The sequence below is a fragment of the Canis lupus genome, chromosome 33 (assembly GCF_048164855.1).
Source record: "Canis lupus baileyi chromosome 33, mCanLup2.hap1, whole genome shotgun sequence".
Classification (NCBI taxonomy): domain Eukaryota; kingdom Metazoa; phylum Chordata; class Mammalia; order Carnivora; family Canidae; genus Canis; species Canis lupus.
The window spans coordinates 3349495-3364274 of record NC_132870.1 but is presented as its reverse complement, the minus strand read 5'-3'; the positions used below and the strand labels follow the sequence as shown (position 1 = coordinate 3364274).

General features: G+C 42.3%; 1 protein-coding gene and 1 long non-coding RNA gene across 6 annotated transcripts in view; one reads left to right on the top strand and one right to left on the bottom strand.

Annotated features, from left to right (window-relative positions):
* The window catches only part of LOC140623563 (uncharacterized), a 57893-nt gene extending 43565 nt beyond the window's left edge, over window positions 1–14328 (bottom strand). Inside the window, exons 1-2 of the long non-coding RNA XR_012023141.1 lie at window positions 11738–14328; window positions 5009–6976 (exon numbers count right to left, since the gene is read on the bottom strand). This is a non-coding gene — a long non-coding RNA (uncharacterized lncRNA). The remainder of the gene's footprint in view (window positions 1–5008; window positions 6977–11737) is intronic.
* The window catches only part of PAQR3 (progestin and adipoQ receptor family member 3), a 44437-nt gene continuing 34225 nt past the window's right edge, over window positions 4569–14780 (top strand). For 4 of the 5 annotated variants that reach the window (XR_012023138.1, XR_012023139.1, XM_072810024.1 and 1 more), the window contains exons 1-2: window positions 4572–4835; window positions 8200–8362. Coding sequence is in view for 2 of the 5 variants with exons in the window: in XM_072810024.1 (XP_072666125.1) it covers window positions 4651–4835; window positions 8200–8362 (348 nt within the window). In the remaining 3 variants the exon portion in view is untranslated. Of the gene's footprint in view, window positions 4836–8199; window positions 8363–14780 lie in introns of all 5 variants that reach the window. The other variant, XR_012023140.1, reaches the window with a different exon arrangement.

Below are 14780 nucleotides of genomic sequence, written 5' to 3'. Positions count from 1 at the left end.
TAGAAATGGGAACAATAAATGTAGACTTCTGTTGCTAGAAGTGTGCCTGAAAATGGAAGGAGAGAGCTGTAAATTTAAGATGACATAGGGCAAAAAGAGAGAGGTTTTCTCTTCCTTTTGTTCATTTACTTTAAAATGATTGAGTCCTGAACAAGTTTATGTGCCAAAGGGAGAGAAAAAATAGAAGAGGGAAGTTTGGAAGAAGCATTTGAGAGCAGGGTAATTCACAGAACAAAGTCCAGGAGGACACTAAAGGGAATTTGATACAAAAAATAGGTACAGGTTGACTGTAAGTAGGAGGCTAAAAGTAGTCATTTCTACTGAAACAATGAAAAGGAAACAAAGAATTCATGGTGAGCTTAGAGATGGAGGGCTAACAGCTGGCCTTACGCTGAGTAAGTTCCCACTAGCTGTTCTATAGGAAAGGGTTATCCGCTGATACAGGTGGGAAGTGGGGAGCATAAAGTATTCAGTGCATGTTTAAAATACCCAAAGTGGCATTAGAAATTCCACAGAGACCGCAAGCTGAATTTGCAGCGATCCTAATCCACTCCATTTTGTCATTTTCTTCAGAAACTTGAGTGTCAAACAAACAAACAAACAAACTTGAGTGTCAGATTACAGGAGGGTGGATATTTAAATTGATGAACCATTGTTGTTCATTTGTATTTTCAGATCAGACTCTTGAGGCAGGGAAGCTGACAGCATGGGCAGCAGCAACTGATTCCTTAATCAGTTGATGGGGAAGGACAGAAAGGAGAGTATTGATAAAATAGAGCCAGAGGAAGAAATAACTGAGGCTTAAGACACTGAGTGAATAGGGATATGGGATGAAAAACAGATTTAGGAAAAAAGATAACGAGTTCATTTTTTTAATATTCAAGTTTTTTTAAAGATTTTGTTTATTTATTCATGAAAGACAGAGAGAAAGAGGCAGAGACACAGGCAGAGGAAAAGCAGGCTCCCTGCAGGGAGCCTGATGTGGGACTTGATCCCAGGACCCCAGGATCGCTGCCCTGAGCTGAAAGCAGACGCTCAACCACCCAGGCACCCCTAATATTCAAGTTTCTATGTCCAGTTCTAAATGTGAACCCAGATGCCCAGAAAGGAGATCTGGCCTGAAACTGCAGATTTCAGAGGCATCACCTTAAAGAAAATACATCTAGTAAAAATAGAATATTAAAAAAAAAAAAAAAAAAAAAACCTGAAGAAAGAATCCTGAAAAACACTCTGGCTTACAGATCAAGTAGAGAAATACCAGGTGTCCTGGGAGGGACAGGCCAGAGAGGTAAGGAAAAAAACCCAGGTGAGAGGTGTCTCAAAAGTCCGGAGAAGATAGTTGGGTGGGGGCAAAAGCGGGGTGAAGGGAAAAACATCAATGCTGCTGAGATGTGCAAAAGATGTCTTATTCATTTTTGTTTTCTTGGTGTCCAGGAAAATGTGTGGCACATAGTTGGAACTCAAAAAGTGTGAACTTCCATGTTATGTCCATTTCTATACCCAAGTCTCCCTTCAACACTGCTAGAAAAAGAAAAAAGAAAAAATATCTTACTCACTCAAATGCCCCATGCAGGTGCCATGTCTCTCCATCCCAGCCCACTGAAAATCATCCTATAAAACAAGGCATAATCCAATTTTTCCCAAACTGCATATGCTTGTAAAATACATTGACTCATTCAAACAGTAAAAATTCAAAGTCTCCTTGCTCTTGGGCCCATGTGAGATTGCAGGGCTTCCGGCTCCTTAAGAACATCCTCCCCATCCCTCACCACAAGTGTCTCTGAAACCTAAGATGTGTCTCACAGGTGCTCATACTGGGGCGCTCTTTCTTAGCGGGTGGTTCAGTTTCCCATACTGTCATTTCAAGAGTACTGAGGTCTCAAAAAAAAAAAAAAGTACTGAGGTCTCCTGCTCTTGCAGCTGTTAATCCCCCAGATGCCAGAGACTCCACCAAGTGTTCTTTCTCTAGCAGGCCACCTAGGTCTTCCATCAAGCACCACGACTAAACATCCAGATACCTCAAAGTTCCAAAATTCCATGGCTCTCTGGGAGGAATTGTGCCCTCTCCCTTCTGTGTTCTCCTCTGTTATATGTGTCCCCAAAGCAATGTTGCTCCTGCTTCCATTGTCCTACAGACCTGAGTGGAAGAGCTCTCTCTCTCTCTCTCTCTTTTTTTTTTTTTAATTTTACTCCCAGGTCTCTTTTTTTTCCTCTCGCTAGGATTCAGACATGGATTGTTGTGATATCTAGCTTTTCATATCCATCCATTCATTTCATAACTGGGTTTTTTAAGTGTTTGATGTCAAAGACTGCTTAACTTAAAAATTAAACCATGTAAATGAGAGAGAACTGAAATGGGTTATAAGTAATTGAGATCCTACAGAAGTCATTTTGCAACATGCTTCATGGGTACGTTGTTGACAAAGCTGCTGCCGTTCTTAGTTCTTCACTCTAGTGTCCCATCGTTACCATAACTCAGCTACTTTCTCAATCTCTGAGCAACCTCCTACTTCTGTTTCAGTACCAGAGTACAGACTGTCTTCCTACATGTCCAGGTCAAATTCCCAAGAAAGAAAGGAACTGTACATACAAGCTAATTACCATTGCTCTTATACAGACATTTGTGTCAGGACACCTTTGCATCAGCAATGACCCGAGTTAGTCTCATGTGATACCAGCAAGAATACATGCAGAAGGGACCTCCCAGAAGGGGTCACTGGGAGTGACAGCATTCTCAGATGTGACCTTCCCCCACCAGGAAATAAGAATTCCTGCACATAGTAACCTTCAGTAGAGATCATGTCCTAGGCACCCAGCTCTCAAATATTAGTTTTAGTTCTATGGCTTAAAAAATTCCTTTGTATGATATTAAGTCCATTTAGGATATATCTATCCTTCCAGTTTTATCTACTAATATAGCTTCACTTGAATTCTAATAATGGTTAATATTTTGGGGGTGGGGGATCCCTGGGTGGCGCAGCGGTTTAGCGCCTGCCTTTGGCCCAGGGCGCGATCCTGGAGACCCGGGATCGAATCCCACATCAGGCTCCCGGTGCATGGAGCCTGCTTCTCCCTCTGCCTGTGTCTCTGCCTCTCTCGCTCTCTCTGTGTGACTATCATAAATAAATAAAAAAATAAAAATAAAAAAATAATTTAAAAAAAATATTTTGGGGGTGATAATAATATGCCTGGAACTTTTCTGTTATTAAGTGGATTCACTCATTTAATCCTCACAACATAAAGTATTGCTATCACCCCTATTTTATCAGTAAGAAAACTGAGACACAAAGAAGTGAAATACTTGCACAAGGGCACACAGATGGTAAGTGGCTGAACAAGAATTCAAACCCACGTATCATGGCTTCAAACCTCAGAACTTAATCACTAAGCCATGCTGTTTCCCAAACATCAGAGAGTTATTACTAACATAATGAGAAAAATAAATGAATAATAGGAATCATGAGTGATTACTGTATGTCCAACAATGGGCTGAGGGTGCTACATATAAGGATGCAAAAAACTGTTTTGTCCTGTTGCCATGTCAAAAAACGTGCATCATAGTACACAGCCGGGAACAAACCTACAACGTTTCCTCTAAGCATCATTCTACTAGCTGCCCCCCACCCCCACCCCCCACCCCCGGGTTTGGCAGTGTTCCGTCTTCCGGTTCAGTAGATTTTCTCGTTTTCACTGTGATTTCTTCATCAACCTATTAAATACTTATAGGCGTTTTTGTTCGATTCTACACATTTGGGAAGCTTTAGTTTTCTCATTTATACGTACTTTAAGTCCACTATGGTCAGAGGACATACCCTGAGCGGGTTCAGGATGCTGAGTGTCGCCGGGGGCTCTTTACGGCTCAGTGCACGCTCAATTTTGGTAAATGTCCCACGTGCATCTGCTTTCCTCTATTTTCAGCTGCTTGGAAGGACTGACTGTAGCTTAGAAACCGTCGAGATAAATAAATAAAAATAAAAATAAAAAAATAAAGGGATCCCTGGGTGGCGCAGCGGTTTGGCGCCTGCCTTTGGCCCAGGGCGCGATCCTGGAGACCCGGGATCGAATCCCACGTCGGGCTCCCGGTGCATGGAGCCTGCTTCTCCCTCTGCCTGTGTCTCTGCCTCTCTCTCTCTCTCTCTCTCTCTCTGTGTGTGACTATCATAAATAAATAAAAAATAAATAAATAAATAAATAAAAAAAAAAGAAAAGAAACCGTCGAGAGTCCCTTTGAACAGTACACGTGAGGTTCTGAGCATACGCAGTCGGTGAGGAGCACTGTCGATCGGAATCTCCTTCCAGGGAGCGCTTCTCTCTGCCCCTGGGGGGAAACTCCACCTGCGCCGCTTCGCCCCCGCCCAGGCCCCGCCCAGGCCCCGCCCATCCCGCGCCAGGCCCCGCCCATCCCGCGCCAGGCCCCGCCCCAGAGGAGGCCGAGGGGCGGGGCCCGCCGCGGCGTGCTGACGTCAGAGAAGGCTGCGGCGCTGACGGCGGAGGCCGGTGCGAGCGCGGCGCGGGGCCGGGGCGGCGGCGGCGGGACCGCGGGCTCCGGGGCGGGGGCGGGGGCGGCGGCGGCGGCGGCGGAGCCCCCTCCCCGGGGAGGCGGGGCCTGGGCGAGCTCCCCGGCGCGGGGAGCGGCGGCGGCGCGGGACGATGCACCAGAAGCTGCTGAAGAGCGCGCATTACATCGAGCTGGGGAGCTACCAGTACTGGCCGGTCCTGGTGCCCCGCGGCATCCGCCTCTACACCTACGAGCAGATCCCCGTGTCCCTCAAGGACAACCCGTACATCACCGACGGCTACCGGGCCTACCTGCCCTCCAGGCTGTGCATCAAAAGGTAGAGTCTGGCCGCCGGCGCGGGGCGGCCTGGGGGAGCCGGCAGCCCCTCCCCCTCCCCTCCCCCCGCCCCTTCTTGTCTGGGCTCCCTCTGCTCTCCCCGCGCTCGTCCTTTCAGAGCTGCCCCCCCGCCCCCTTCCTTTTGGCCCCCTCTCCCCTCTCCCCTCTCGTTACCTTCTTTTCTTCCCGGCCTGGGGGCTGGATGCACGGAATAGCGGTGACAGCCGGCAGGGATCGTATGACCGCCGTAGCGGTCCGTCCCGGGGAGCTCTGCAGCTTGCAGAGGACTTGCGCATCCTTTATCTCCTTCTCCTTCGGTGCTCGTTGGAATCGACTCCACTGACGGTGGCCCAGCGATGCCTGCCCCAGGGTATACCTGAGCTTTGTTTATTTTTAGATCAGCCCCATGGAAATTGAGATGCTTTGGGCCAGATGAACGTGTGACATGACAGATCACAGGAAGTTATGTTACTAGGAAACGAATTCGCACTGGCAGGTGCATATGCACGCGTATATATACACGTATGGAGGAGTATGTGCACCCGAGAGAGATTCATTCATCCGGCAGATACTCTGGAGCCCCTCCTAGGTGCCAGGCGCTGTCACAGGTCATGCAGAAAACAGCAGACATGGCCCTTGTGCCTGTTCTCATAAAACGACTGAGGTTTGGTCTGTGGGACACACATTACAGAGGCAATTAATTTACTCTATTGCATAATAACCATTGTGAAAAATGCGTAGGAAAAGGACTATAGCAAGGAGAGCCTGTAACGGGCACTACCTTCCACTAGAGCACCGTAGAAGCATTTCCGCCAAAGGAATTTCTTCATCATCTAAACCTTTAAGACCCTTGAAAAGAGCTTGGATTTTTATTTTTATTTTTATTTTTTTAATTTATTTTTTCTTTTTTTTTTTTTTTTAAGCCTGGATTTTTAAAAACCAAACCAAAAATCAGTGTTTTGACTTTTAGAATAGCTTTGTGTTAAAACTCGCTGTAAATGTACTTAAATGTAGAGCCCTACCTTAAGAGAATTAAGGTACAGATATTGGTGAGTTCTAGGATGCTGTAGTGACAAACCGCAGTGCTGGAATGCAGGCTGCCGGGTTGCTCCAGAAGCAATCACACATCTGATTCTTTGGGGTTCTTTTCAGCACTGTCTGTCCCTGGTTCTTTCTGCCCCAAGTGTTTAGGACCACACTCACAAGGTGGCGTTACTGCCCATCCGTACTTGACCGAATGGCCCACAGGCCTTCACAGTTTGAACGCCGAGTACTATTTGCCTCCCCAGCGTCGCCTTTGCATAAGTTATTACATAAGAAATCAGAGCTGGGACCTGGCTATGGATGTGAAGTTCCATAAAGAGAGAGCAAGCAGTACATTACCGTAGGTTTATTATTACCCACAAAGCAGCAGTCCTCTGCCTGTTGATGTTAGTGTCCAAATTTCATGGATTGAGAAGTGAAATACACACAGTGCTTTGATCTTGAGCCGTTGAGTCAAAAAGACTTGGTTATCCAGACCTGCCACTTAACCATTTCGGGACCCTGAACAAAAGTTGACCCCTCTCTGAATCTTATTTTACCTTTTGTAAAAACAAGGGTGATCACAATTCCTGCTTCAAAAAATATTAAGGATTAAATGAGATTTTGTGTGTAAAATGCTACACGAGGGCATGGCACCTGACAGGTACTGAGTAAAAGGTGACTTGTTATCATTGTGATTATTGATTGTGAAGCTGAACAGAGAAGCCTGACTTCTCACCGAGTAAGAGTAGATTCTTTACGGGGAATATTCTTCCAAGTGCTCTTCCCAACAGCTTGGTCTTTACCAAGTTCAGCTTTTGCCCTCTCTTCTTTTAGCTGTCAGGAGTAACCAGGACGGCTTTTGGATGTAAGGAGAGGTTTTATATGTCACAACTCTTCTGCCAACACTCAGTTGGAAGGAGCATGCCAAGGTCGTGCTTCTCAGTTAATCAGGTTATACCAGGTTTCGCAAAGTGAAAAGTTCTCAGGCAATAGGCAGAGCAGAGCATTGATCATCAAACTGGTCCTGTACTTAGATGTGTTCCTTCACGTTCCCGCATCCTCGCCCTTGGCCCAGTGTAAGTAGTCATTATACTTGATGCTTGTACAGGGTAAAACCTGGAATTCAAGATAACAAGATTCACTTTATTCCTGATGATCATTTGATAATGTGAGACCCTGTTATGTTTATGATGTGTAACAATAGGGAAAATGAGACCATGGTGATTCCTACAAATTTAGGTCACAATTATACATTTATGCTTACTAATGAGGAATCTGAACCAGTGAATGTCAAAGACCTTAATTTAAACAAAAAGATTAGATTTTGCAAGAGAAATGCAAGAGAATTTTAAATATTAGGCATGATGTCACTTTCAGTAAATAATCAGATGGGTTCTATCCACAGCTAGGGAAACATTTCACAAAATGAAGGAGCAAGAAGGGACTTGTAGTAGCATCTAATCCACCTCCCTTGTTTTATAGTTGAAGGAACTGAAGCCAGAGAGGTTAAGTGACTTGCTTATGATCACAGAGCTAATTTGTTGCTGAGGGTGAGAGTGGAGAAAAGTGAGCCTCTTGACTCCTGGTTGATGTGGTATACGCTACACCAACCTGTGCTGTTAGGACTACTTTAACTTAAACCAGTTACACATACACTGAGCAAATAGGACTGATACTAAAAGTAACGTGTTGTTCCTAAAAAGGAAAAACTCATGCTACTAGGAACTAGTTTGGTTGCAAACAACTACAGCAAAGCTGTTCCAGCCTGCCTGTCTTACAGTTTGTATTTATTCTGCTTCTCTCGAGTCTGTTGCATTTGCATTTAATGAGTACTAAAAAGGTATTTTAGGTTTGTGCCTCACCTTATACTTAGCAGGCTTTCAGATACCAGGTTTTGAACATGAGCGTATGGCAGCTAACATCCCCTTTTAATCTGCACATTCATTTCTGTGGACGTTTAGCATCTGATCTGAGCAAGGCACTCTGCTCGGGACTGTGGTGTCATAAAGATGGATGGTGCCAGCCATCAGGGAGTTGATAGGCTGGAGGATGAGATGGAGTTTATACATAAATAACTCAGATGAGGAAGGAAATTGTAAATATGGTAACAGAGGTGAGCACCAAAAAAGCCCTAAGGTTTCAGGATTTGTGGAGACCGGGAAGAACCTAAAGATCAATTACACTGTGTGAGCTTTCGTATTTATAAAGGCAGACATGGGGCTAAGGGCTTAAAGTAGCAGATGTTAGAGAACTGATCCCCAAACTGTCCCTAACCTTTTAAATGCTCATGGTGAGCAACCCCAGTGTCAATCTGAGATGCATGTCTGTTTGTTTTCCAGTTTGTTTATTTTATCTAACGAGACCGTAAACATCTGGAGTCATTTGCTGGGTTTCTTCCTCTTCTTTACACTGGGAATATATGACATGACATCAGTGTTACCTTCGGCAAGTGCATCCAGAGAAGATTTTGTAATTTGTTCTATTTGTCTTTTCTGCTTCCAGGTAAGTCATTTCACAAACACTATTACTGGTTAAGAGAACTTTAGTCAGACAAGCTTGGGCAGGTGATCTTACTTCACACCCACCACTTGCTTTAAAGAGCCCCAAAATAGCATATAGGTTAGCATATTCATTTTCATAATATAAGCACCAAAAATGTTTTTATGAGAGTAGATTTAGACTTTACTGTCAGAGTATACATTAAACCCAACAGATTTTAAAGATTGAGAAATGTCTTTGCATATATCCTTCACTTTTTAGACATTTTGCTTTAAGATTAATATAAGGATAGGAGCCTCTGTACTCTATTTTTTGGCTGAGATAAAACACTAGTTAATGCTTAAAACTTATTTGAGAAGATTCCCCATCTGTTTCCTATTTATATGTCTATGATTTCTGTATATATATCCATACTGTCCTAATTTTAATGTCTTGTTTTGCTGGTAGTGATCTTTTCTGTTGCTTTACTGTTAATTTCTTTTGGTCTTTTTACATTTGCCTGGTTTCAAATACTTTCAATTTCTCTTTTCTACTTCTTCTATTTGTTAGTTCCCTAGCACTTTCATTTTTTTCAAAGATCTTAAAATTCCTTTAAAAGTTATATATATTTTAAAATCAAGTAATTCTAAAGAAGAAGACAAATGTGGACTGAAATCCTGCTGACATTTTTAAAATTTAAAAAGAATGCAGAGAGTACAGAAAAAACATAAAAATTGAAAGCTATCATACCCCTTCCTTCAAATATAGGCCAGCACTCCCTGCAGTTAACCTCTGGCTACCATTTGAAAGGTGCATCTATAAGTCACCTGCACAGATGTTGTTTTCATGATGTATCATTTAATTTCAAACCTTCATCATTCAACTCCTAAGCTAAAACTTCAGAGTTAAATGACTAAAAACAGGGGCACCTGGGTGGCTCAGTGGTTGAGTGTCTGCCTTTGGCTCAGGTTGTGATCCTGGGGTCCTGGGATCGAGTCCCACATCAGACTCGCTGCAGGGAGCCTGCTTTTCCCATTGCCTATGTCTCTGCCTCTCTCTGTGTCTCTCATGAATAAATAAATAAAATCTTAAAAAAAAAAAATGACTAAAGACATATTGGGAACATCTCCCTTCCCCTTTTTTCTTAATTCTAGTTTCTGATATCTTAAATTCTAGAAATTCTAGTTTCTAATATCTTAAATTTCACTGAAGGAAAGAATATTCTTGTATTTTTGTGTTATTATTTGAAAATCATTTTTTCTTTAAGTATTTTTAAAGTACACTCATTTTGTCCTGATTGCAGCCCAAACATCTCTTAGAATCCACCTCTGGTTTTAAAATGGAAATGAATCAATTTCTTTATAGTTGAAGTTTTAGCTGTATCTTATAGACTAAGATGCTCTTAGTAACCATTAATAAGCAAAACTGGTTTATACTCTACTGTTAATAATATGGGTAGGATCTACTTTGAAAATTCCACATGTTTTCCTCTACCCCAAGGCCTGCACTTTATTCCTTCATCATCCAGCCACAACTGATGTTAATTCAGGGAAAGCATATTATATTCATATTGGCTTAAGAAAACAATGCATTGCAGAACTGAAAAACTGAAATAATTACAATTGCCAATGAAGAAAAACCCAAAACGTTGCAGTAACTTGCTCAGGGTTGTTCAGCAGGACAGTAAAATCCTGTTCTCCTAGCTACTTATGCAGTGATCTTTGTTACACACCATAAAAGATGCTAAAGGCAGCAAGATACTAACAACAGCTAAAGACAATATATCTTCCCTACCAAAAACTGCCATCTCTGTTATTTTTATTTTTATGAAATTAAATTTGAGGAGGATGCCTTGGCTCAGCAGTTGAGCATCTGCCTTTGGCTCAGGACGTGATCCCGTAGTTCCGGGTCGAGTCCCACATTGGGTTCCCTGCAGGGAGCCTGCTTCTCTGCCTGTGTCTCTGCCTCTCTCTCTGTGTCTCTCATGTATAAATAAATACAATATTTTTTAAAAAAATTAAATTTGTAACTCGTTGACTCAATTTTCTCAAATTCTTAGTCAGCAGGCAGCATGGTAAACCACAAGTTAAGATTGATTCACATTTAGGGGTGCCTGGATGGCTCAGTCAGTTAATGTCCGACTCGATTTCTGCTCAGGTCATGATCTTGGGACTGAGCCCTACGTTGGCCATCTGCACTGGGCATGGAGCCTGCTTAAGATTCTCTCTTTCTGTCCCCACCTCTTTCTCTTTTCCCCTTCTCTCAAAAAAAAAAAAAAAAATTACATTTAAGTTTTAAAAGACACAACATTTTTTTTTTCTCTTTCACTTCTGCAGTTTTATTTGATCAGTACTTTCCCACCAAGCCGATTAGTAGAGTACATTCTGAATAGTAGAATGTAATTTCAGGGGCTTTGAACTTTCCCAGAGGTCTTTCTGTCTTAGGGAAGAGTACAATCCAGGAATGCCTTTTCCTAGATTCAGTTCATTTGCATTAAGTTTCACAAATGTTTTTTTAAATGCCTCCTATCTACATCCAGGTATTATAAGCTAGGCATTATGAATACAGTGCTGAACAAAATCAGCCTGTCCTAAAGATCAGGTCACCTAGGTAGGAGGGCAGAAGGGAGAGTGAGGCAGGGCTTTTAAGCAGATAAAAATAGTTTGTGTAAAGGGCCAGAAGCAAGAGACAGTTCAGCACTTTCTAGACTTGTAGGGATTGGCCTTTGTGGTTGGCTCATAGGAGAATGGAGAAAGATGAGGCTGGAGAGAGGCAGGAGGTAGATCCTGAAATATTTGGTTATCATGCCAAGGAGATTAGAGATAGGATGTCACAGTCTAATTACCTGTCTACCCTGGTCGAGTGAGATAGTCCACAGAAGGAATCTTTCCAGAAAACTGAAACCAAACTCAATTTGCCAGATGATTTTGCAGCCAGTTTTTTAAGGAATTCTAATAATAACACATTTTTTTTTAAAACAGAACATACGAAGTATAGGTTTACTTTTTAAAAACTCAGTGTTCTCTATTAAAGTATATATTTTACTTTCCTTTTGAAAAGTCTAATTTTTCTCTTTATTTTCCTTTTCACAATGAAATTACCTTTATTGTTCTTTTTTTTAATTTTAAAAATATTTTATTTAAATTCAATTTCCCAACATAGGGTATGTTCATCTCCTCATGTGCCCTACTTAGTGCCGGTCACCCAGTTCCCCCCTCCCCTATCCACTTCCCCTTCTGCAACCCTTTGCTTCCCAGAGTTAGGAGTCTCTCATGGTTTGTTTCCCTCTCTAATTTTTCCCCCTCAGTTCCCCTCCTTTCCCGTATAGTCCCTTTCACTATTTCTTATATTCCACATTAGTGAAGCTGTATGGTAATTGTCTTTCTCCAATCGACTTACTTCACTCCGCATAATACCCTCCAGTTCCATCCACGTTGAAGCAAATGGTGGGTATTTGTCGTTTCTAATGGCTGAGGAATATTCCATTGTATACATAAACCACATCTTCTTCATCCATTCATCTTTCGATGGACACCGAGGCTCCTTCCACAGTTTGGCTATTGTGGACATTGCTGCTATGAACATTGGGATACAGGTGTCTCGGTTTTTCACTGCATCTGTATCTTTGGAGTAAATCCCCAGCAGTACAATTGCTGGGTCGTAGGGCAGGTCTATTTTTAACTTCTTGAGAAACCTCCACACAGTTTTCCAGAGTGGCTGCACCAGTTCACATTCCCACCAACAGTGCAAGAGGCTTCCCCTTTCTCCACATCCTCTCCAACATTCTTGTTAATTTTCCCCATTCTCACTGGTGTGAGGTGGGATCTCACTGTGGTTTTGATTTCTATTTCCCTGATGGCAAGTGATGCGGAGCATTTTCTCATGTGCTTGTTGGCCATATCTGTGCCTTCTTTGGTGACATTTCTGTTCATGTCCTTTGCCCATTTCATGATTGGATTGTTTGCTTACTGGGTGTAAGTTTGATAAGTTCTTTATAGATCTTGGATACGAGCCCTTTATCTGATACGTCATTTGCAAATATCTTCTCCCACTCTGTAGGTTGTCTTCTAGTTTTGTTGACTGTTTCTTTTGCTGTGCAGAAGCTTCTTATCTTGATGAAGTCCCAATAATTCATTTTTGCTTTTGTTTCTCTTGCCTTCATGGATGTACCTTGCAAGAAGTTGCTGTGGCCAAGTTCAAAAAGGGTGTTGGCTGTGTTCTCCTCTAGGATTTTGATGGCATCTTGTCTCACATTTAGATCTTTCACCCATTTTGAGTTTATCTTTGTGTCTGGTGTAAGAGAGTGGTCTAGTTTCATTCTTCTGCACATGACTGTCCACTTTTCAGCACCATTTATTGAAGAGACTGTCCTTTTTCCAGTGGATATTATTGCCTGCTTTGTTGAATATTAGTTGACCATAGAGTTGAGGGTCCATTTCTGGGTTCTCTGTTCTGTTCCACTGATCTGTGTTTGTGCCAGTAACCACACTGTTTTGATGATCACAGCTTTGTAGTACAGCTTGAAATCCGGCATTGTGATGCCGCCAGCTTTGGTTTTCTTTTTCAACATTCCTTGGCTATTCAGGGTCTTTTCTGATTCCATACAAGCCTTAGGATTATTTGTTCCAGCTCTGTGAAGAAAGTCTATGGTATTTTGATAGGGATTGCATTGAACGTGTAGATTGCCCTGGGTAGCATAGACATTTTCACGATATTTACTCTTCCAATCCATGAGCATGGAATGTTTTCCATCTTTTTGCATCTTCCTCGATATCTTTCATAAGTGTTCTGTAGTTTTTAGGGTATTTATATCATTGTTTCTTACTATTACTATAAAATATCCTCATGTGGGAATTCAAACAAACAAAATCGTGTATGGAAGAAAGTAAAAGCTATTTGAATTACCGCTTTCTAGAGGTAACCACATTTGACATTTGTCTATGCACAGCTGCCTCCCACCTACCTTGCCTACTGAGCTATGATCATCTCTGCTTGCTGTTTTGTGTCACTTAGCGTTGTGACAATGAAATCTTTCCTTGTCAATGAGAATACATACCTTGGTGTTCTGGATTTACTGTATTTAATCTCAAGGGTGATTTGAGAAAACAAATAACCAAGCTTTGAGTGTTATATTGAATTGGGTTAGTGAACTCTGACTTGTTGCTTAGTAGCCAAAGTCACAGACTGATGAAAATATGGGACTATGGATGAAGAAATGACATTGTAGCTAAGTACATTCATTGTTTTGAATATTGATATAAGGCTATGGGGCCTGATTAGGTTTGTTTAATGATCAGACTATTGAATAGCTAGGTGACCATTTTTCTGCCTTAGCAGTTGCTTGCAAGATACTTATCAATTTGGGGCAGCCCGGGTGGCTCAGAGGTTTAGCGCCTGCCTTCGGCCCAGGGTGTGATCCTGGAGACCCGGAATCGAGTCCCACATTGGGCTCCCTGCATGGAGCCTGCTTCTCCCCCTGTCTGTGTCTCTGCCTCTCTCTCTCTCTCTCTCTCTGTGTCTCTCTCATGAATAAATAAATAAAATCTGTAAAAATATATATTTATCAGTTTGACCTACTTCATATCATTTCTCTGTGCTTCATATCATTTATTCCTGCCATTTGCTGCACCCCCACTGTCAGTGGCTTCCTTGAGGCTCTCATTATTGCCCTTCAGGGCTACTCCTGTAACCTCCCATCCTAGCCTTTCTGTAAGACTGCACTTAAAATCTTCAGTAGTATCACACCTCCCCCATATTGACTTTAAAATTCTGTGAGGTGTAGGGCTTGTCATAATTGTATTATGAAGAAGGCCACATGACATTCACTAATGGTTCTGTGTTTCTCAAATGCTTCTTTTCCTGTGGACCCTAAAATAAACATGTGGCTACCTTTATTTATATTCTTGGTAAATTCCAGAACAACCTTTTAAGTTCCAGCTCGGGTGGCAGCCCTTCTGTGAAGGTCTTTTCCCCACCACTTCACCCACCGAATGTACACATACCCCCACAAACCCAGTCCCCTCCCTCCTCTATTTTCTCACTGTGATTTCTTACATTACCACTTGTTTGTCCACTTGTTTTGGGAAAATCTTTCAGACAGTAGTGTTCTCATCCTTGTATTCCCTAGTCCATGACACACAGCAGGTACTTCATGGCTGGAAGGAGTGTGGCCATGGAAACCTTATCAATCTTAAGAGCAGCTGCTTGAATCAGATTAGCTTTGCTCTCAGTTTGGCAGCATGTGAAGTCAACCTAAGTCATAATTATTTTTTCTTGGTTACAACAAAGCTGTGTTTGACTCACGACCCAAAAGTAAACTCTGTACGATGAAATCTCACAGATGTGGAAAGTCTTAAGTGAAAAAAGCAAAATTGCAGAACAGAATATATTAAGTGATTCCATGTGATTAAAAAGTCTGTATCATGTGTTTGTATATGTGTGG